Source organism: Capra hircus, chromosome 2 (genome assembly GCF_001704415.2).
Source record: "Capra hircus breed San Clemente chromosome 2, ASM170441v1, whole genome shotgun sequence".
NCBI classification, from domain to species: domain Eukaryota; kingdom Metazoa; phylum Chordata; class Mammalia; order Artiodactyla; family Bovidae; genus Capra; species Capra hircus.
In genome coordinates this window covers 4,809,863-4,826,720 of record NC_030809.1, presented here as the reverse complement: position 1 = coordinate 4,826,720, position 16,858 = coordinate 4,809,863, and the positions used below count along the sequence as shown (strand labels likewise).

The window sequence follows — 16,858 nt, the reverse complement described above, 5'->3', positions numbered from 1 at the left end:
TCTCAGCCTTGACTCAAGCGGGCCGTGGGCTGAATGACTCACCCTCCCAGGAACCAGCCTTGATTGAGGGACTGGGGTGGGGCAGCAGCCACGTCAGGGTGGCCCTCGGCAGTGGGTGGAAGCCGGGCCTGCTTGCCCGGCCTGGGCCACCTGGGTCCCGGGAGCCACTGGGCACTTCCTCCCCTTGACCCCAGAAGCTGCCTCCTCGGCAGTCTTTCTAGGGTAACAGGAACTGACTTCACCCTCGCCAGACCTGCTTCCTCTCCTCAGGAGGGAGTGGGTGTGGGCCGAGAGTCTGGGCTTGGAGTCAGTCAAGCATCACACAGGTGCTGGTTCGGCCACTGACCAGCTGTGCAACCTCCGCATACCTCTGGGGCCTCACCTGTACACTGGGAATACCAGTGTGATGACTTCTTGTGCCCTCGGGCCTGAAAGAGGGTCTTGGCAGGGGGCCTGGCATGTCGTTGGCCCAGTGAGTGTCTGTTGTTGTTATTGTCATTAATAATAGCAATGGCCCAGGTGGCCTTTCAGCCTGAAGGCTACTGTTTCTTTAAAGGCTCAGGGACGGATGTACCTTACTTAGTCCAGAGGTCAGGGCTCAGCCCTATACAGCAACCTCCAACCCCTGCCTCAGTCTGCCCATCTTTAGAGTGGGCTGTGGACAACCTCTTGGCTGGAGTATGGGTTCAGTTCAGTTCAGTTCAGTCGCTCAGTCATGTCCGACTCTGCAACCCCATGAATTGCAGCACCCTAGGCCTCCCTGTCCATCACCATCTCCCGGAGTCTACACAAACTCATGTCCATCGAGTTGGTGACGCCATCCAGCCATCTCATCCTCTGTCGTCCCCTTCTCCTCCTGCCCCCAATCCCTCCCAGCATCAGGGTCTTTTCCAATGAGTCAACTCTTTGCATGAGGTGGCCAAAGTATTGGGGTTTCAGCTTCAGCATCAGTCCTTCCAATGAACACCCAGGACCGATCTCCTTCAGAATGGACTGGTTGGATCTCCTTGCAGTCCAAGGGACTCTCAGGAGTCTTCTCCAACACCACAGTTCAAAAGCATCAATTATTCAGCACTCAGCTTTCTTCACAGTCCAACTCTCACATCCATACATGACCACTGGAAAAACCATAGCCTTGACTAGACGGACCTTTGTTGGCAAAGTAATGTCTCTGCTTTCCAATATGCTATCTAGGTTGGTCATAACTTTCCTTCCAAGGAGTAAGCGTCTTTTTAATTTCATGGCTGCAATCACCATCTGCAGTGATTTTGGAGTATGGGTTAGGGAGGCCTAATGGAGAGTTTACAGGGACACTTTGTCCATATCTCTGATCTCTGGGAAAAGTTGGAAGCCCTGCTCACCTCCTGCCTCCTGGGGAATCCAGGTTCCCCTCCTTTTTGAAATCTGTTCCCCTAACATCCCCCAATTCTGAGAATGAGTCTTCCTCCCAAAGTTCACAGATCTCCCAACTTGGGAGATCCCTGACCTCAGACTCTTTTTCTCTTCCAGGAGGAGTGATGGGCAGAACCAGCGCTTCCCCCAGGCACTAGACCTGCCAAGAGTGGACTTGGTTCCCTCTCAGACTGCCTCATTCCACCCTAAGGTAAGTGCTCGCCTCCCCGTGGCCCCCGGTCCGGAGGACCCCCCCGCCTCCCAGGGCCAGGAGACAGCTAAGTGTGACCGCTGTGCAGAGGCAAAATGTTTGGCAGATGGGGCTTGGGGTTTAGCCCCCCAAGGGGACACCCCTGATGGACCTGACCCAGTCTCAGAGGTTCAGGGTCTGTAGCAAGGTTGGGGGCAAAACAGCTGGGAAGAAACTGGCCAAACAGCTCTTCTTCCTTATCTTCATCATCAACATCACCATCCATTTCCTCAGCTGTAAATCAGGTGTAATGAGAATATCCCACTTCACAGGGCTGCTTCTCAGAGGAGCCCTGTGAAGTGGGGTAAAGTGTGAAAAAGCAATGGTAAAACACTGCATAATATCTGGCACAGAGTGAGAGCCCTGAAAACGAGGCTGTTCTTGTTATCGTCGAAATCAAATGTTTGCCGGGCACATGACCCGTGTCAACTTTCTGCTGGGCGCTGAGGTGCCAGAAATCGGTCTGACACAGACCCTGCTATCAAGGAGCCACGGTCTGGTTAGGAGATAGATAACTAAACAGCTTCTGCAGGGGCTCCAATACCAGTGATAACCACAAGCATTTATTGAGGTTTACTACGGGCTAGGTGGGCTCTTAATCTTTTGCATGCAGGGTCTCATACTGTAGACTTACATTAGTACTCTTCTTAGTCCCATTTTGCAGATGAGAAAATCGAAGCTAAGAGAGGTTAAGTTACTTGCTCAAAGACACACAGGTAGGATGTGATGGGTCCAGGACCAGAACTCATGGTCTGGTAGAATTTCTGATACCGAGGGTAATAGGCTCTCACTTGCGTAGCACACTTTTCAGACCCTAAAGCGTGTCCACAGGTACCATGCTTCTCAGTCCTTTCAGCAAACCATGGGTGGCAGGCATTCTCGAGATAAGGATCCAGGTGCCCAGAGAGGTAAAGTGGTTTTCCCAAGGTCACACAGCCAATAAATAGCAGACACGGGATACGCCAAACTTCTCGCCCAGAACTCTGACCTGGAACAAGAGCCATGTACCCCTCCTAGGTCAGGAGAGGTATATGGCCAAGGAATAGTGTACTTTTCAGGGACCACCACCTCCAACGGGGTCCAAAGTGTGGGTCCTAGGGACTATATCAGGGGGTCCTTGAGATCCTCTCCTGCTGTCCGTGCCTGGGCAACAGCCCAAGACTGGGCCATGTGGATCCTGGGACTTGGAAGGGAGCAACTCCATGGCAGCTGGGTTCAGAAGTGAGGTTCCCAGTCCTTGTCCCCCTAAGCATCTGGCAGGAGGCCTGGGTTCACTTCCCCTCCCTGCACCTCAGTGTTCCCATCTGCAGCAGCAGCAGCAGCAGCAGAGCCCATCTCCCCGAGTCCTGCCTGCTCAGGTTAGCTCTGGGCTGTCTCCCCCAGGCTTCCTGGCCTCTTGCCCAGTTCGGCTGGAAGCCTCCATTTGTGCCAACACAGGCTCAGACGGCTGTGGGCTCCAGACTGCCCCATCCCACAGCCCACACCCACCCCAGGATCAAGACACAGTCGATGGATTGTTCTCCTTTGACAGGAAAGGAAACCGAGGCCCAGAGAGACTGAGTGATCCCTCTGGGTCCCCAGCAAACCAGGGAGGGGTGAGGGGTCCCAGGTCTGTGACACGTTCTCCATCCCCCTCTCCCGGCTCTGCTCACATTAATAATGTTGATGGAGGAGCCAGTCTGAGCAGGTGACCTCCGTGCATCAATGGGCAAAGCCCTGCCCCTCCCTGGGCCTCAGGTTCTTGTCTGTAAAATAGAGGGGACAGTTTCTTCTCTACCCACCAGGCCCGTTTGCCAAAGGGTGATGACTGTGAAAGCAATCTTGGAAAGTTGCAATCAGGAAGTTGAGGGATGATTGGCCTCATTATGTTCCCAGGGCAGGAGAGGACACCCAGAAGGGACGTCTCTCTCACTGGGAAGCCACAGTGTGTCTCACTGGTAGAGACACAGAGCTACCCAAGGCACTCCTACCCTGTTCCCTTGTAGAGGTTTTTCTACTCGAGGATTTAGAAACCTATACCTGTTTACATATACAGCCTACCCACACCTACATACATGGGAACATCCACGTCTGCAGATGCATTCAGACTTGCACGTGTACACATGCATGGATACACAGATACATGTGCACAGACACACCTAGGATGTCCACAAACACACAATCACATCTGCTCTCAGAGTCACACACACACAGTTGCAGGCACACATGTGCACACTCTCCACTCCTGGCACACACACGTCTCCACTGATGCAAGCAGCTCTTGCCTCCTCCCCGTATGGGAATGAATGTTTCTCTGGCTGCATTTTGATGGGTGCCCGGAAGCGCTCAGGCCTGAAAGTGCCTGCATAAATCAATATTTGCTGCTGTTAATTATTAAAAACAAAGCTACGCCGTGTCTGGAACACACATCTCCAGGGTTCCCGCCGGCTTCCTGGGCTCCAGCCTGACCCATGGCCAGGTCTAGGGGAAAGGAAGGTGCAGTGCCTTCCTTCCAGGAGCCCTTGGCCCTGAGATGGAGAGTGGTGGTCGGTAGCTGCCAACAAATCCTTCAGGAAGCTGAAGAGAGGTTGGGTACTGAGCTGGTGGGCAGCCCTGCCCTGTAGGGTCTGAAGCAGCTGGTGTTGACTTGGCCACAACTCAGGAAGCAATTACTGCTTTCCCAGCATCTGTCTGGGGAGGGGGTACTGCAGCCCTGCCCCCACTCACAGTGGCAGACAGTGCAGGGTCAGCTGGAAGGGCCTGCGGAGGCCTTGTATTTCGCAGATGGGGAAGCTGAGGCCCACAGAGGCGGCAAGGGCTGACTCAAGTCTACTCAGCAGGTTGTAGCAAGGTCAGAGCCAGAACCCACATATCCTGAAGTCCTCTCCACGAGTGGGGCCTTGGCGGCCCCTGTTCCTGCCCTCTCCCAGGGTCAGGGGCTGTAAGGGACAGGTGTGGGACTGGGGCCTGGGGAAACCAGGGTACCAGTGGCCTGTCAGGCATTGGTGGGGATGGAGGTGGTTTCCTAGTTCTGCCTTTTCCTAGCTGTGTGGTCTTGAGCATTTGCTATCTCTTGGAATCAGTTTTCTCTTCTGTAAAATGGGGATGACACTCCTACCTCTTGAGTTGTAGGGAGAGGATCAGACTGCAGATGGTTCAACATTAAGCAGACGCTCAAGAAAACCCCTCTGCCTCCAAGCTAAGCCTCCCATCCCCACCACTTCCTTCCCCATTTCAAAGCCCAGCCCAAGAAGCCCATCTCTGAGGCCCTGAGGCACAGTCCCCAGAGGAGGCTCAGTTCAGTTCAGTTCAGTCACTCAGTCGTGGCTGACTCTTTGAGACCCCATGGACTGCAGCACGCCAGGCCTCCCTGTCCATCACCAACTCCCAGAGTTTACTCAAACACGTGTCCATGGAGTCGGTGATGCCATCCAATCATCTCATCCTCTGTTGTCCCTTTCTCCTCCCGCCTTCAATCTTTCCCAGCATCAGGGTCTTTTCTAGTGAGTCAGTTCTTTGCATCAGGTGGCCAAAGTATTGGAGTTTCAGCTTCAGCATCAGTCCTTCCAGTGAATATTCAGGACTGATTTCCCTTAGGATGGACTGGGTTAAGAGGAGTTAGAAGAAGGACGTTGGAGGAGGCCAGGTAGGGACGCACAGGACAGACCCGGAGCTCTGGTGTCCGCTCGGACGCCGGCAAGAGCGCGCAGGCGCAGTGTCCCGGGCCCTGCGGGGCGGGGCCTCCCGTGTCCCCGCCCCGGATGCCCGAAGCCCCGCCCCGTCCCCACGCCGCCCGTACCTGGCGCCCCGCCCCCTCAGGGCCCGGCCGCCCGGCGAGCCCAGCTCAGGCAGCGCGCCGCCGGATCCCCGAGCCGCGAGCGCGGAGCTCGGCGTTGCAGGGACCCAGGCGCGGCTCGCGCGGGCCGGAGCCGGCCGGGCCAGTGGGAGCGACGCCGGGGTCGGGGGGCCGGGGCCGGGCCGGGCTCGGGATGGCGCAGCCGCGGCCCCTGGCGCCCCTCGGCCGTCCGCGGAGAGGATCGTTGCCTGCAGGGGCCGGCTGGCAGGTGAGGACTGGGGCGAAGGCCGAGGGGTGTCCGCCAGAGACGGTTCGGCCCAACTTCTTCGGAGCCCGGCGGGCTCTGTCCCGGGCAGGGCGGGTGTGCGAGGCTCCGTCATGGAGGGTGTGTTCGCTTCTGGGCTGACACCCGGCCACCGCGGCCACAGGGCACACCCCTGCCCTGGGGTCCCAGGCCCTGGGCTCTTTCTGCAGTTGCCTAAGCAACAGAGGGTCCGTGGTGGTGCTGTGGCTCTGGGCTAGAGGGGCACTCCGTGTGTGTGTGGGGGGGTGTGTGCGCGGGCGGGCAAGCGCTAGCCTTGGGACCACTTCGTCCATCCCCGCTCCCCTTAACGAGGGGTCTGAATGTCACCATGTAGCTCTGCTTGGAGCCCTGGGCCACTTGGCTCCCAGCCTTCCCTGTGTCAGGGCGTCTGGTGCATGAGTGAGGCTGTGTCTGCAGTGTCACTTGTTGCTGTGCGTGCTCTGGGTGACAGTGTGCCATGTGTCAGTGTTAGGTGGCTGAGACTCCTGGTGCCTGCTCCTGGCCATGTGAGGTCACCCCAAGTGGGGTGTCCTGGAGGACACTGGTGCCCCAGGATGGCCGGCGCTGGGTCTGTGCTGGGTTGAGGCTGTGTGGCTCATTTGGGCACACAACCGCTGTTGTTGTACAAGGTACAAAAGATGCTGCTTGTTGTACAAGGTGTTGGTTGACAGGCGTGTTTGCCTGCCTGGACTGTGTGTCTGTGGTCTCTGCCGTCACTGTCTGTGGAATTGTCTCTTCCAAGGTCCCAGTGTCGGGGGTGGCCTCGAGGGCCGCAGGTCACCCATCTCCTAGGGACACCTATCGTGCATTATCCAGGGTGGGCAGGCCTCACAGTGGGGTGCACGTGGGGTGTCCGTGTCTTGTGATCTTTCACAGAGCTCTGTCTGTGTGTGGTTGCGGGGGTGGGGTTCAGACCCAAGCCCCTCATCCTTGGAAATTAAGCACTCCCCTAGTTATTGCATGCTTTTTTCTTTTTCTCTGAATGCTGTGGGATCAAGTCTGGCATGTCTGTTATATGGGGTGTGTGACTCTGATGGGGAGGGTGAGCATGTGGGTGGGGTGAGGCTCTGTGGCTCCGCTGCATGAGCATACCTGTCTGTTATTGTGTCGCTCAACACAGTCCTGAGAGCGGTCGTGTGGTGTCTGTGTAGCTTTGTGTGCAATTGCTTGCACAGATTTTCATATGGGTGGGGCTTCCCAGGGGGCTCAGTGGTAAGGAACCCACCTGCCACTGCAGGAGGCACTCGAGTTCGATCCCTGGGTTGGGAAGATCCCCTGGAGAAGGAAATGGCAACCCAACCCGCTTCAGTATTCTTGCCTGAGAAATCCCATGGACAGAGGAGCCTGGAGGGCTATAGTCCGTGGGGTCTGCAAAGAGTTGGACAGGACTGAGCGATTAAAAGCAAGCAGAGTGAAACACAGGGGTGGGCTTGCCTCTGTGTATGTGGCTCCTGGGGGACATGGAGCCGTGTGTGTGAGGGAGCATGCTGTTGTGTAACGTAGGACACTGCTATGTGTTTGTGTATGTTCGTGTGTAGCTCTGAGTCTAAGAAGTGGTGTACACAGACCTGGTGGGTGTGTGTGTGTGGCTTTCTGTGTGTTTGCTTTCTTTGGTACAGTGAGACCGTGTTTAAATATTGGTGTGCAGGCCTGTGTGTGTTTGATCCAGAGAGAGAGAGAAAGAGAGAGGGCGTATGTGCTTCCTGGTGCACAACCCCATGGCACATGTGTGTGAGCTCCAGAGGTGCCCCCACTGGACAGCGGGAGCCGGGAGCCGGAGCCGACTGAATTGAGGCCTTGAAGGTGCTGGGGGAGGGGCGCCCTCCTAGAGACTCCAGGGGCTTCCCAGGCCCAGCCCCCAGCCCTGCCAGCCAGCAAGGATGCCGCCTTCCAGGAAGGCTCGTAGGGAGTTGGCGCTGGAGAGGCCGAAGCTGCCAAGCACAGCTGGCAGATGGCTGGATTAACCCCGTGTGTGCCCAGGCTGGCCTCGGGAGAGCCCAGTGGCCATGTGAGGGGGAGGAGGGGGTGTGTGTGCACGCACACGCAGGTAGGGGAGGGTGTGTGCACGCACACGCAGGTATCAGGCCAGTGGGACATCTCAGCGTCCTCTCTCGGCCCCCCGACAGCCCCCAAGTCCACACTGCTTGGTGGGGAGGGTGGGGTCCTCCTTCCAGAGGTGGGTGGCACCACCGACCCTCCCAAGGATCCCAGCTGTGTTCATCTCTGGAGCTGTGACCTGGGGCTCCTCTGAGAGGCTCGTGGGCTGATTGTGGCACTTCCACTCTTGCGGTGACAGGGAGGAGGTGTGTCTCTCCCTGAAGGTCATGGCCCTCTCATCTGAGGCCCTCCTTTGGGGCAGAGTATCAGTTGGGGTGGGCTGCCTGGGAAGGGTCCTGGACTCTGGGTGGACAACCCTGGGCAGCTGGTCAGACTCTGCCAGTCCGTGGCGCAGAACCCCAGCCTAAACAGTGTCCCTTTTGGTCCCTCTTGCTGCTCGGACAGGTCCACAGGGATTGGTCAGAGCTGGAGGACCAGGAGGGCTGGGGTGGGTGGAGACGCCTTGGGGACTTGCGGTGTCTGCGGGGCCACCCCAGCACTGACCTGCTTTCCCCATCTCTGTTGCAGAACACAGATCTATTTGAGATGATTGAAAAGATGCAGGTGAGGCGGGCTCTGAAGCCTGTTCTGGGGAGCCACCGAGGGAGCTGGGCTGGGCCTGGGGGGGAGGCGGCCCTTGCTGTATCTTCAGCCCGACACCTCTCTGAGAACTGGCCCGGGAGCTCTTGCAGACCGGTCCGGGAGGAGATGGTGATGGTGCGGCGTCCAGAGCTCCCCGTCAGGGTCAGAAGAGAGAACAGGCACTGATAACGCCCGGCTCCCTGGCTGACCCCCAGGGCCTAGGGCCCGCTTGGGTCTCCCCAGCTCCCATTCCTGTGGAGGCGGCCGGGCTCAGCACCTCAACCCACCCCTGCCTACACAGACCATCCCCCATCCCCTAAGAGCATCACAGGCTCTGTAGGACCCCCATGTGGAGCGGGAAGAGGGCACAGGGCAACCAGAGGCTGGGCTGCAGTGGGGAGGGCAGCCCCCACCCCCTCTGCCTGACCCTCCGCTCCTCCCCTCTGGTCTTCCAGGCCCCTTGCCTGCTGTTTGGCTCGGGTAGGTGTTGGGAGGTGTGGGCAGGCACTTGAACAAAGCTCGGGAGCTTGCCTGAGCTTTGGTTCACCCTTCAGACCCTGTCCCCCGCCATCTTTCTGTTTCTCTGCCTCTCTGAGTTTTCTGTCTTTCCGTTCCCACCTCTCCCCCTCCTTCTCTCCCTCCCTCTCCCCCTCCTTCCTCTTTTTCTCCCTCTCAGCGGCGCATCTGTGTAGATGCCTCCCTCCCTCCCCAGCTCCTGCATCAGCCCTGCCCCCACTCCCAGCAGCGGCCAGCGCCCCCAGCTGCTGCCCGCCTCCCTCAGCCCCAGGGCCTTCTAGGAGGGCCCGCCCTTCCGAGAGGCCGGAGGCCTGGGTACCCAGCACCCTTCCCTGGGAGCCCCCCCCCACCCCGCCCCCAAACATCACCATCTACCTGGAGGGGGTGCTGCCCGCAGTGGGGAGCGGCCCTGCGCTGGGCCCTGCCCTGCCGTGATGGGATGCGCTGCCTTCTCTTTGCAGGGAAGCAGGATGGATGAACAGCGATGCTCCTTCCCACCACCCCTCAAAGTAGGTCTGGACGCTGGTCCCACTCCACCCTTCTGGGGGCTGTCGGCTTCCCCGAGCAGTGCACTCCCAAGGGCTTGGGGATGGAAGGGGATGGGGATGGGGGAGGCAGGCCCCCTTTCTAGGGGTGGGAGAAGTGATGGCCCAGTGGAGCAGCCAGCCCAGGAGGACCCAGCATCCTTTCCTGGAGTGGTCTCACTGCCGGCCAGATGCTAAGGCCAAGGGGGAAGCCGGGCACACCTAGTCCCTGCACTCTGGGAGGCCAAGATGCGGAGAACCCCTCGCTTGCTATAGGCCTGGGGCCCTGATTCTGCTCCTCCTCACCTGCTCTACTCTGCTATAAACTCTCCATGCCTCTCCAGGCTTCCCCCTTCCCAGAATTGAAGCCCCATCCCTCACAGCCTGCTGTGAGAGGTTTCCCTTGAAGCCAGCTATGCCCAGGACCCAGAAGGCCAAAGACCCAGGAGGCATGTGCTCCTCCCAAGCCTTGTAGTCCCTGCCTGGGAAGGCTGAGGGGGGGTGGGGGCAAGAGATGGGGAGGGGGTGGCCCGGTGGCCCCCCAGCCTTCAGAGGAGACTGCCAAGAAACTCAGGACTGAAAGACACGTATGGAGTTTCTTTAGACTCAGAATTTTCTTGGCATGGGGGCTGTAGAGCCCCTCCTGATAGGTATCGAGCTCTGTGGTGGGTGACTGGGGACCCCTGCCCTCCAAGAAGACCGGTTGGTCCTGTAGGAGTGGGCCCGGGGCTGCAGGGATGAGGGCTTTCATGGCTACAAGGCCCATGCTTCGTCCAGACCCAGGCTGCTCAAAGTGTGGTCCTCAGACCAGCCGCGTCAGCGTCACCCGGAGGGCAGGTTGGCATGTAACTTCTTGGGCTCCACCCAGACCCACAGCCTGGGAAGCTCTGGGGGTGGGGCACAGCAGTCCGTGTAACCGGCCCCTCAAGCCATTCCCATGCACCGAGGGCCACCGGTCCAGAGGTGTGTCTCCCAGGGAGGCTATGCGCCTCTTTTCCCTAGGCAGAGGGAGGCCCGGAAGAGGCGGCCAGCACTCAGTGAGCTCAGCCTGCCCCAGCCCTGGCCTCGTGGGGTCACCCCCCAGCCCCCCACCGTGGGATGGGGAGGTGAGGATACAGCCCCACCCACTCCTCCAGCCTGGGGGTGGGGGTGTGTGATGCTGGCAGAATCAAGGGCGTCCTGGGGAGGCTGGAGGAAAGGGGCGACCTCGGCCCTGCCCTGTTTTGCAGACGGAGGAGGACTACATTCCGTACCCGAGCGTCCACGAGGTAAGCAGCCAGAGACCCCACGGGGCCAGTCTCTGCCCTGAGCCCGGGAGGCGCTCACGCAGGGAGTCCGGACACCTGGGTCCTCCTCCCTGTCACGAGCCTGGCTGCAGGCCTTGCTGTGGGTGCCGGAGCCTCCGTTTACAGGCCCAAGACTTCCGAGCCCACTCGAACCCTTAGGCGTCTGAGCCTACACGCCAGCCTCTCGGCCAGCGTCACGACCCACCCCCAGCTCTACCTGCCCCCACACCCCCATCCTCCGAGGCTGTGTGTGTCTGGGTCTAGGCCTGCAGGGGGAGGAGAAGGGTTCGAGCTAGTATTGGTTTGGCCAAAAAGTTCCTTTGGTTTTTTCCTATCCCATCGTCTGTAAAAACCCGAACAAACTCTCTGGCCAACCAAATAGGTAGGAGGAGGCCCTGGGTGTGAGCCCTGGGGCCCTCAGAGGCTCCGGGCTGTCCCCTGGTACCCTCAGCCATGGCAGAAGTGGCTCTGGGTCCGAGTTGGGGGGGGGTGTCCCAAGGGCCCCCACCGAGGTGCAGGGTGAGTGACCCTCAGCTGAGTGCTCCTTCAGGTCCTGGGCCGAGAAGGGCCCTTCCCCCTGATCCTGCTGCCCCAGTTTGGGGGCTACTGGATTGAAGGCACCAATCACGAAATCACCAGCATCCCAGAGACGGAGCCGCTGCAGTCGCCCACGACCAAGGTGAAGCTGGAGTGCAACCACACCGCCCGCCTCTACCGGAAGCACTTTCTCGGCAAGGTGGGGTGGCCCGCGGGTCTGGGGGTGCTGGGCTGGTGGGGAGGGGGTCACCGCCCAGCCCTGGGGGTGGAGGCTGGGCTGGCCAGCCGTCCCGGCAGTCCAGGGGGCATGCGCCGTGGATTCGCTTGTTCAGTCAGCAAACACGGATGGCACCAAGGCAGTGTGATGCGCGGTGGTTAGCAGAGTCTGCCTCTAGCTACGTGGGACCCCTGGCAAGTGGCTTTCCCCTCTCTGTGCCTTGGTTTCTTCACCTGTACAAACGGAGAGGGTGGTGATTCCCACCTCACGCCTTCAACGCGATGCTATTTGTGAGGCGCGTAGAAAGGCCTCTGGTGCCAAGCGAGTGATCCGTCTGGGTGAGCGAGTGATGAGCGCCAGCTGGGCGCCTAGTTCGGTTCTGGGTGCCAGCAATACAGCAGACCCAGGCCGTGCGCTCAGGCAGCTTGAGGTGGGGCGACGGTAGTGCCGTGGGGTGACCCGGACGGGGGCAACCCCTACGCCACCACCCGCCCCAGATCCGGGACCCTGCCCCGTACAGTGTGCTGGCATCACCCAGCTCCTGGGCGGAAGCTGCTGGACGAGGCAGCGGGAGCTGGGCAGGAGGTCACACGCTGGGACCCCATTCCAGGTGCCATCAGTTACAAGTGAGGGGGCGGGGCGTTGCGCCGGCTCTGGGGTCTCGTGACCTGGGGGCACTCCTTGACTCCTCTGTTGCTTCGTGGCATGACCTTGGGCAGGTTGTCTCACCTTCCTGGGCCTGTTTTCGCATCTGTAAAAATGAGGATGATAGAAGTACCTGTGAAGCATTGAGACCCACGCGTGGCCCCTAGTAGATGCTCAGTAAGATGTTAGCTCTAATTACCCCTTCATAATTAACTCTGTGACAGCAGGACTGTCCTGATTTTTCCAGAAGAGGAAACAAGAGGCTCAGAGGTAGAGTGGATCGGTTCAGGTCACTGAGCTTGGAGCTGGACCTAGCTCTGGCTGACCTTCCATTGAGACCTGCTGTGGGAAGAGTCTGGCTTCCCAGGTGGCGCTGTGGTGAAGAACCTGCCCGCCTGTGCAGGAGACATAAGAGACGTGGGTTCAGTCCCTGGTTTGGGAAGGTCCCCTGAGGAGGCCTTGGCACCCCACTCCGGTGTTCTTGCCTGGAGAACCCCATGGACAGAGGAGCCTGGCGGGCTACAGTCTATAGCATCGCAAAGAGTCAGACACGACTGAAGCGACTTAGCACGCACCACATGGTCACGTTCCTGGCACTCGCTCCCATGCGTGTATGTGTGTGCGTTTGTGTGTGGTGTGTGTGTTTGTGCACATGCAGGAAGGACGCACAACTCTTTGAGGGGTTGAGGAGCTGCGTGTACTGAGTCTGGGCCCAGGGCGTTGGCCTGATGCTGGTGGGTGGGGGTGCTACAGGGTGACGGGAACCAAACCAGCAGGCTCGGCTTCAGGAGCTATTGCCTGAGGACAGACCCGGAGCCCGGCAGGGGGTTGCACCCGTGAGTGGAAGGGGGCCTGCATCCCAGGAGCCCACTGTCTGGAGGCTCTTAGTTGGTGGGACCTGGGGGACTGTGTGGCCTGAGCATACAGTTGGCGCTCAGAGGAGTTTGCTGACAGAGTGATGAGTGACAGCAGTGAGTGACGGGACGAAGGCGGAGCCGTGAGCACCAGAGGATTGGAAGGGGCACAGGTTGGGGGTTCCTGGGGGAGGTATAATGACCAGGGTCCAGGTAGCAACGCAGAGAGGAGGGGCCGGGGGCCCGTGGAGAGGGGCAGGGCTGTTCGCCTCTCCAGCCAGGGTGACTGGGGAAGCGGTGGGCCCTGGCCTGGCAGAGGTTAGGGTGACTTTGGCCTTGGTACAGCCCTCCTTACCAAGTGCCTGCCTCTCCTTTTCTGCAGATGGTGCCAAGCACTGGGGGTTTCCATTACCCTGTGCCCAAGCAGGGCTGGGAGGCCTCTGCCCCAGGTCCCCGCAGACGCCCCTGAGCTGTGGATGTGTAGGCCCGTCCCCTGGCCCCTACATTTTTTTCTCCTGTCCTTTGAGTGCAGCTGTTTATATTTAAATCCCATGGGCAGAGGAGCCTGGTGGGCTGCAGTCCATGGGGTCACGAAGAATCGGGCACGACTGAGTGAATTCCCTTTCACTTTTCACTTTCATGCATTGGAGAAGGAAATGGCAACCCACTCCAGTGTTCTTGCTAAATAGGACTTCCTTCCTCGATGATGACTCCTGGCGTGGGAGTGGCTAGGGAGCCGAGCTGGCAGGAGAGCCCAGGGTCACGTGGGGTAAAATCTGGCGCTCCCGTCCTTGGCTTTGGGGCCTCCCCACCTGGAGGTGCCAGCCCTGCTCTGCTCTCCAGGGGTGCCAGCCCTGCCGCAGTTTCCCCTGGGCCCTGGGGAGTATTTCTTCCCAACCCCGTGGCTTCCCAGTCACAGCGGCGGGAGGTTAGGAACCAGCCAGGTCAGCCGCCCAGTGTGTTCATGATGTTTCATTTCCTGATTTTCTGATTCTCACGGGTCCTGGCTTCGGGGGCCACAGAGCTACGGGTTGACTGTGTGGGCTTCCCAGATGGTGCAGAACCCGCCTGCCAGTGCAGGAGACGAAAGGTTCGATCCCTGGGTCGGGAAGATCCCATGGGGTAAGAAATGGCAACCCACTCTAGTATTCTTGCCTGGAAAATCCCATGGACAGAGGACTGGAGGCCTACAGTCCAGGGGGTCACAAAAGAGTCGGACATGACTGAATGCATGTGTGTGCACACACACACACGCACACACAGATGCTGTGTGCCCAGCTTGGAGAAGGGTAGGGGCTGGGAGATGCCATATATATACAGACATCCTGATCTTGCTGAGGACTCAGAGAGCTGAGGTTACTGCAGACATTCAGGAACCCCTTCTCTGCTTCAGGCATTATCTCTCTCAGTCCCTGCCGCCTTCCCACAAGGTAGTTGGCCTCACTCCCACTTTAAAGACTAGGAAACGGAGGCACGGGAAGGTGAGGTGGCCTTCTCAGGTTGCCCAGCTGGCCAGCGGCAAAGCTGGGATTTAAATGCATGTCTCTTTGAGAGCTTCCCTGGTGGTTCAGACAGTAAAGCATCTGCCTGCAATGCAGGAGACTCAGGTTGGATCCCTGGGTTGGGAAGATCCCCTCAGAAGGGAATGACAACTCGCTCCAGTATTCTTGCTTGGAGAATCCCATGGACAGAGGAGCCTGGCGGGCTCCAGTCCTCGGGGTTTGCAAAGAGTCGGGCACGACTGAGCGACTGACACACACGTGCTGTCTGAGGCAGAGTGTGCTGTCAGCCTGGACACCCGCTGCTTGGGGAGCGACACTGCCCAGGGGTGAACTGGCCTTCTGGGCGGGTTTCTGGAAGCCTCAGGCTCAGCCTGGCTCGCTCCCTGGGCCCCCCTCCCCGCAGGAGCACTTTAACTACTACTCGCTGGACGCCGCCCTGGGCCACCTTGTCTTCTCACTCAAGTACGATGTCATCGGGGACCAGGAACACCTGCGGCTGCTGCTCAGGTGAGGGCGTGGGAAGGGGCCTGTGACAGCAGGGAGGGCCGTGGACTCGGGGTCCGTGAGCCCGTCTCAGTTTACCCGCTCTTCTAATGGAGGCCCAGAGAGGGCAGGCGATTTTCCTGAGGCTGCACAGCAAGTCAGCGCCTAAGCCAGGCCTGGCCCCTCCTCCCCTCTGGACCTCCCCGAGGTCTGCCCCTCCTGGTCTTACTGGCTGGGGCAGGGCTCCCATCTCCCTTTCCCCCTTCCTCACCTCTCAGCATGGGTTTTCTTCTCCCAGGACCAAGTGCCGGACATACCACGACGTCATCCCCATCTCCTGCCTCACTGAGTTCCCCAACGTGGTCCAGATGGCAAAGGTGAGGCATCTGCCCCGTCGGGCGGATCCCTGCAGGCAGCCCCTGTGGGCCCAGAGCTGGGCTGCGGCCTGGCTCCTGCAGACCCTCGGCTTTAGCCCCAGATCCTGGCCTGGGTGCTGCGGCCTGTCTCTGGGGTCCTGCCCCTTCCGCGTTCCCCTGATGCCCGCACGCCTGTGTGTTTGGGGCACTCTTTAAGGCACCTTTTGGAGACAGGGGCCCCAGTTCTGCCTACCTTATTCTGAGTGACAGCGAGTCCCCAGGCCTGCTCCAGCCTTGACTGCACGCTGGTGTCCCGCTGTCCCTGCCACCCGACTTTGGCCCGGGAGGCCCAGAGGGCCCACCCTCAGGCCTTCCCTTATCTCCTCCTGCAGCTGGTGTGTGAAGACGTGAACGTGGATCGATTCTATCCTGTGCTCTACCCCAAGGTATGGCTGGACCTGGGGAGGGTGGGTCACTCAGGGATCAAGCACGTATTGGGCACCTGCACCGTGCAGGGTACTTTTCCTAAGTTCCCTCATCTAATCCTCACAATGATCCTGCAAAGTCCACAGTTTGTAGAAGAGGAGCTAGAGGCCCAGAAAGGTTTGGTGCCTTACCTAGGGATGCCCAGCAGATAAGGAAGTCCACGTTTGAACCCAGTGCTGCCTTGGAGGCAAGTCTTTCTTACCTCTGGAAACTCTCAAGTGCCATCTGGGGACCCGTCTAAGGGTCATCTGTGCTCCCGAGCCAAGGCTCCACTGGCTTTGCTTTCTGACTCCAGAGGGGACCTGGGGAGAGAGTAACACAGGCGCCTCCTTAGGTACCACCCAGCAGATGGCAGTTGCGCTTGCAGCTCTGTTGCTGGGTGCTGAAGTCACTATGATAGTGTGGGATGAAGGAGAGGGGCTTCAATCTTCAGTAAGCCAGCTGCTGCTGCTGCTGCTAAGTCGCGCCAGTCGTGTCCGACTCTGTGCGACCCCATAGACGGCAGCCTACCAGGGTCCCCCGTCCCTGGGATTCTCCAGGCAAGAGCACTGGAGTGGGTTGCCATTTCCTTCTCCAATGCATGAAAGTGAAAAGTGAAAGTGAAGTCGCTCAGTTGTGTCCAACTCTTAGCGACCCCATGGACTGCAGCCTACCAGGCTCCTCCATCCATGGGATTTTCCAGGCTAGAGGACTGGAGTGGGGTGCCATTGCCTTCTCCGCAGTAAGCCAGAGGGCTTCTCAAAAGAGCTGGACCCTGAAAGACAGGTGTAGCCTGTGGCTCTGACTGAATTCCCCAGCAAGGTGAGGTCCCTGAGAAGTGAGTGGTCCAGGAAAGGTCCCCTGAAGGAGGGGGTCTCAGTGATCAGGTCCCACCTCCAAGGTACAGAAGAGGACAAGTTGAGGAGGGGAACTTGCTCAAGGCTCCACAGCACAGTGGTGGGACTCGGTCTGTTCTAGAATGATGAGATGACTTCACAGAAGGGCCGGACATCAGGCCGGTGATAGAGCAGAGTTGGGGTGGGAGCTCGTGGGCAAAGCTCAGGAGCAATGAG

The 16,858-nt window shown here is 59.2% G+C and overlaps 1 protein-coding gene across 13 annotated transcripts in view; it reads left to right on the top strand.

The window, feature by feature from the left end:
* RAP1GAP (RAP1 GTPase activating protein) overlaps positions 1 to 16,858 on the top strand; it is a 69,649-nt gene that overhangs the window by 36,231 nt on the left and 16,560 nt on the right. For 12 of the 13 annotated variants that reach the window (XR_001918791.1, XR_001918792.1, XM_018055306.1 and 9 more), the window contains 8 exons: positions 1,510 to 1,603; positions 8,347 to 8,382; positions 9,378 to 9,425; positions 10,670 to 10,708; positions 11,277 to 11,462; positions 14,885 to 14,988; positions 15,263 to 15,341; positions 15,713 to 15,766. Coding sequence is in view for 11 of the 13 variants with exons in the window: in XM_018055255.1 (XP_017910744.1) it covers positions 1,510 to 1,603; positions 8,347 to 8,382; positions 9,378 to 9,425; positions 10,670 to 10,708; positions 11,277 to 11,462; positions 14,885 to 14,988; positions 15,263 to 15,341; positions 15,713 to 15,766 (640 nt within the window). In the remaining 2 variants the exon portion in view is untranslated. Of the gene's footprint in view, positions 1 to 1,509; positions 1,604 to 5,585; positions 5,686 to 8,346; positions 8,383 to 9,377; positions 9,426 to 10,669; positions 10,709 to 11,276; positions 11,463 to 14,884; positions 14,989 to 15,262; positions 15,342 to 15,712; positions 15,767 to 16,858 lie in introns of those variants that run through there. The other variant, XM_018055261.1, reaches the window with a different exon arrangement.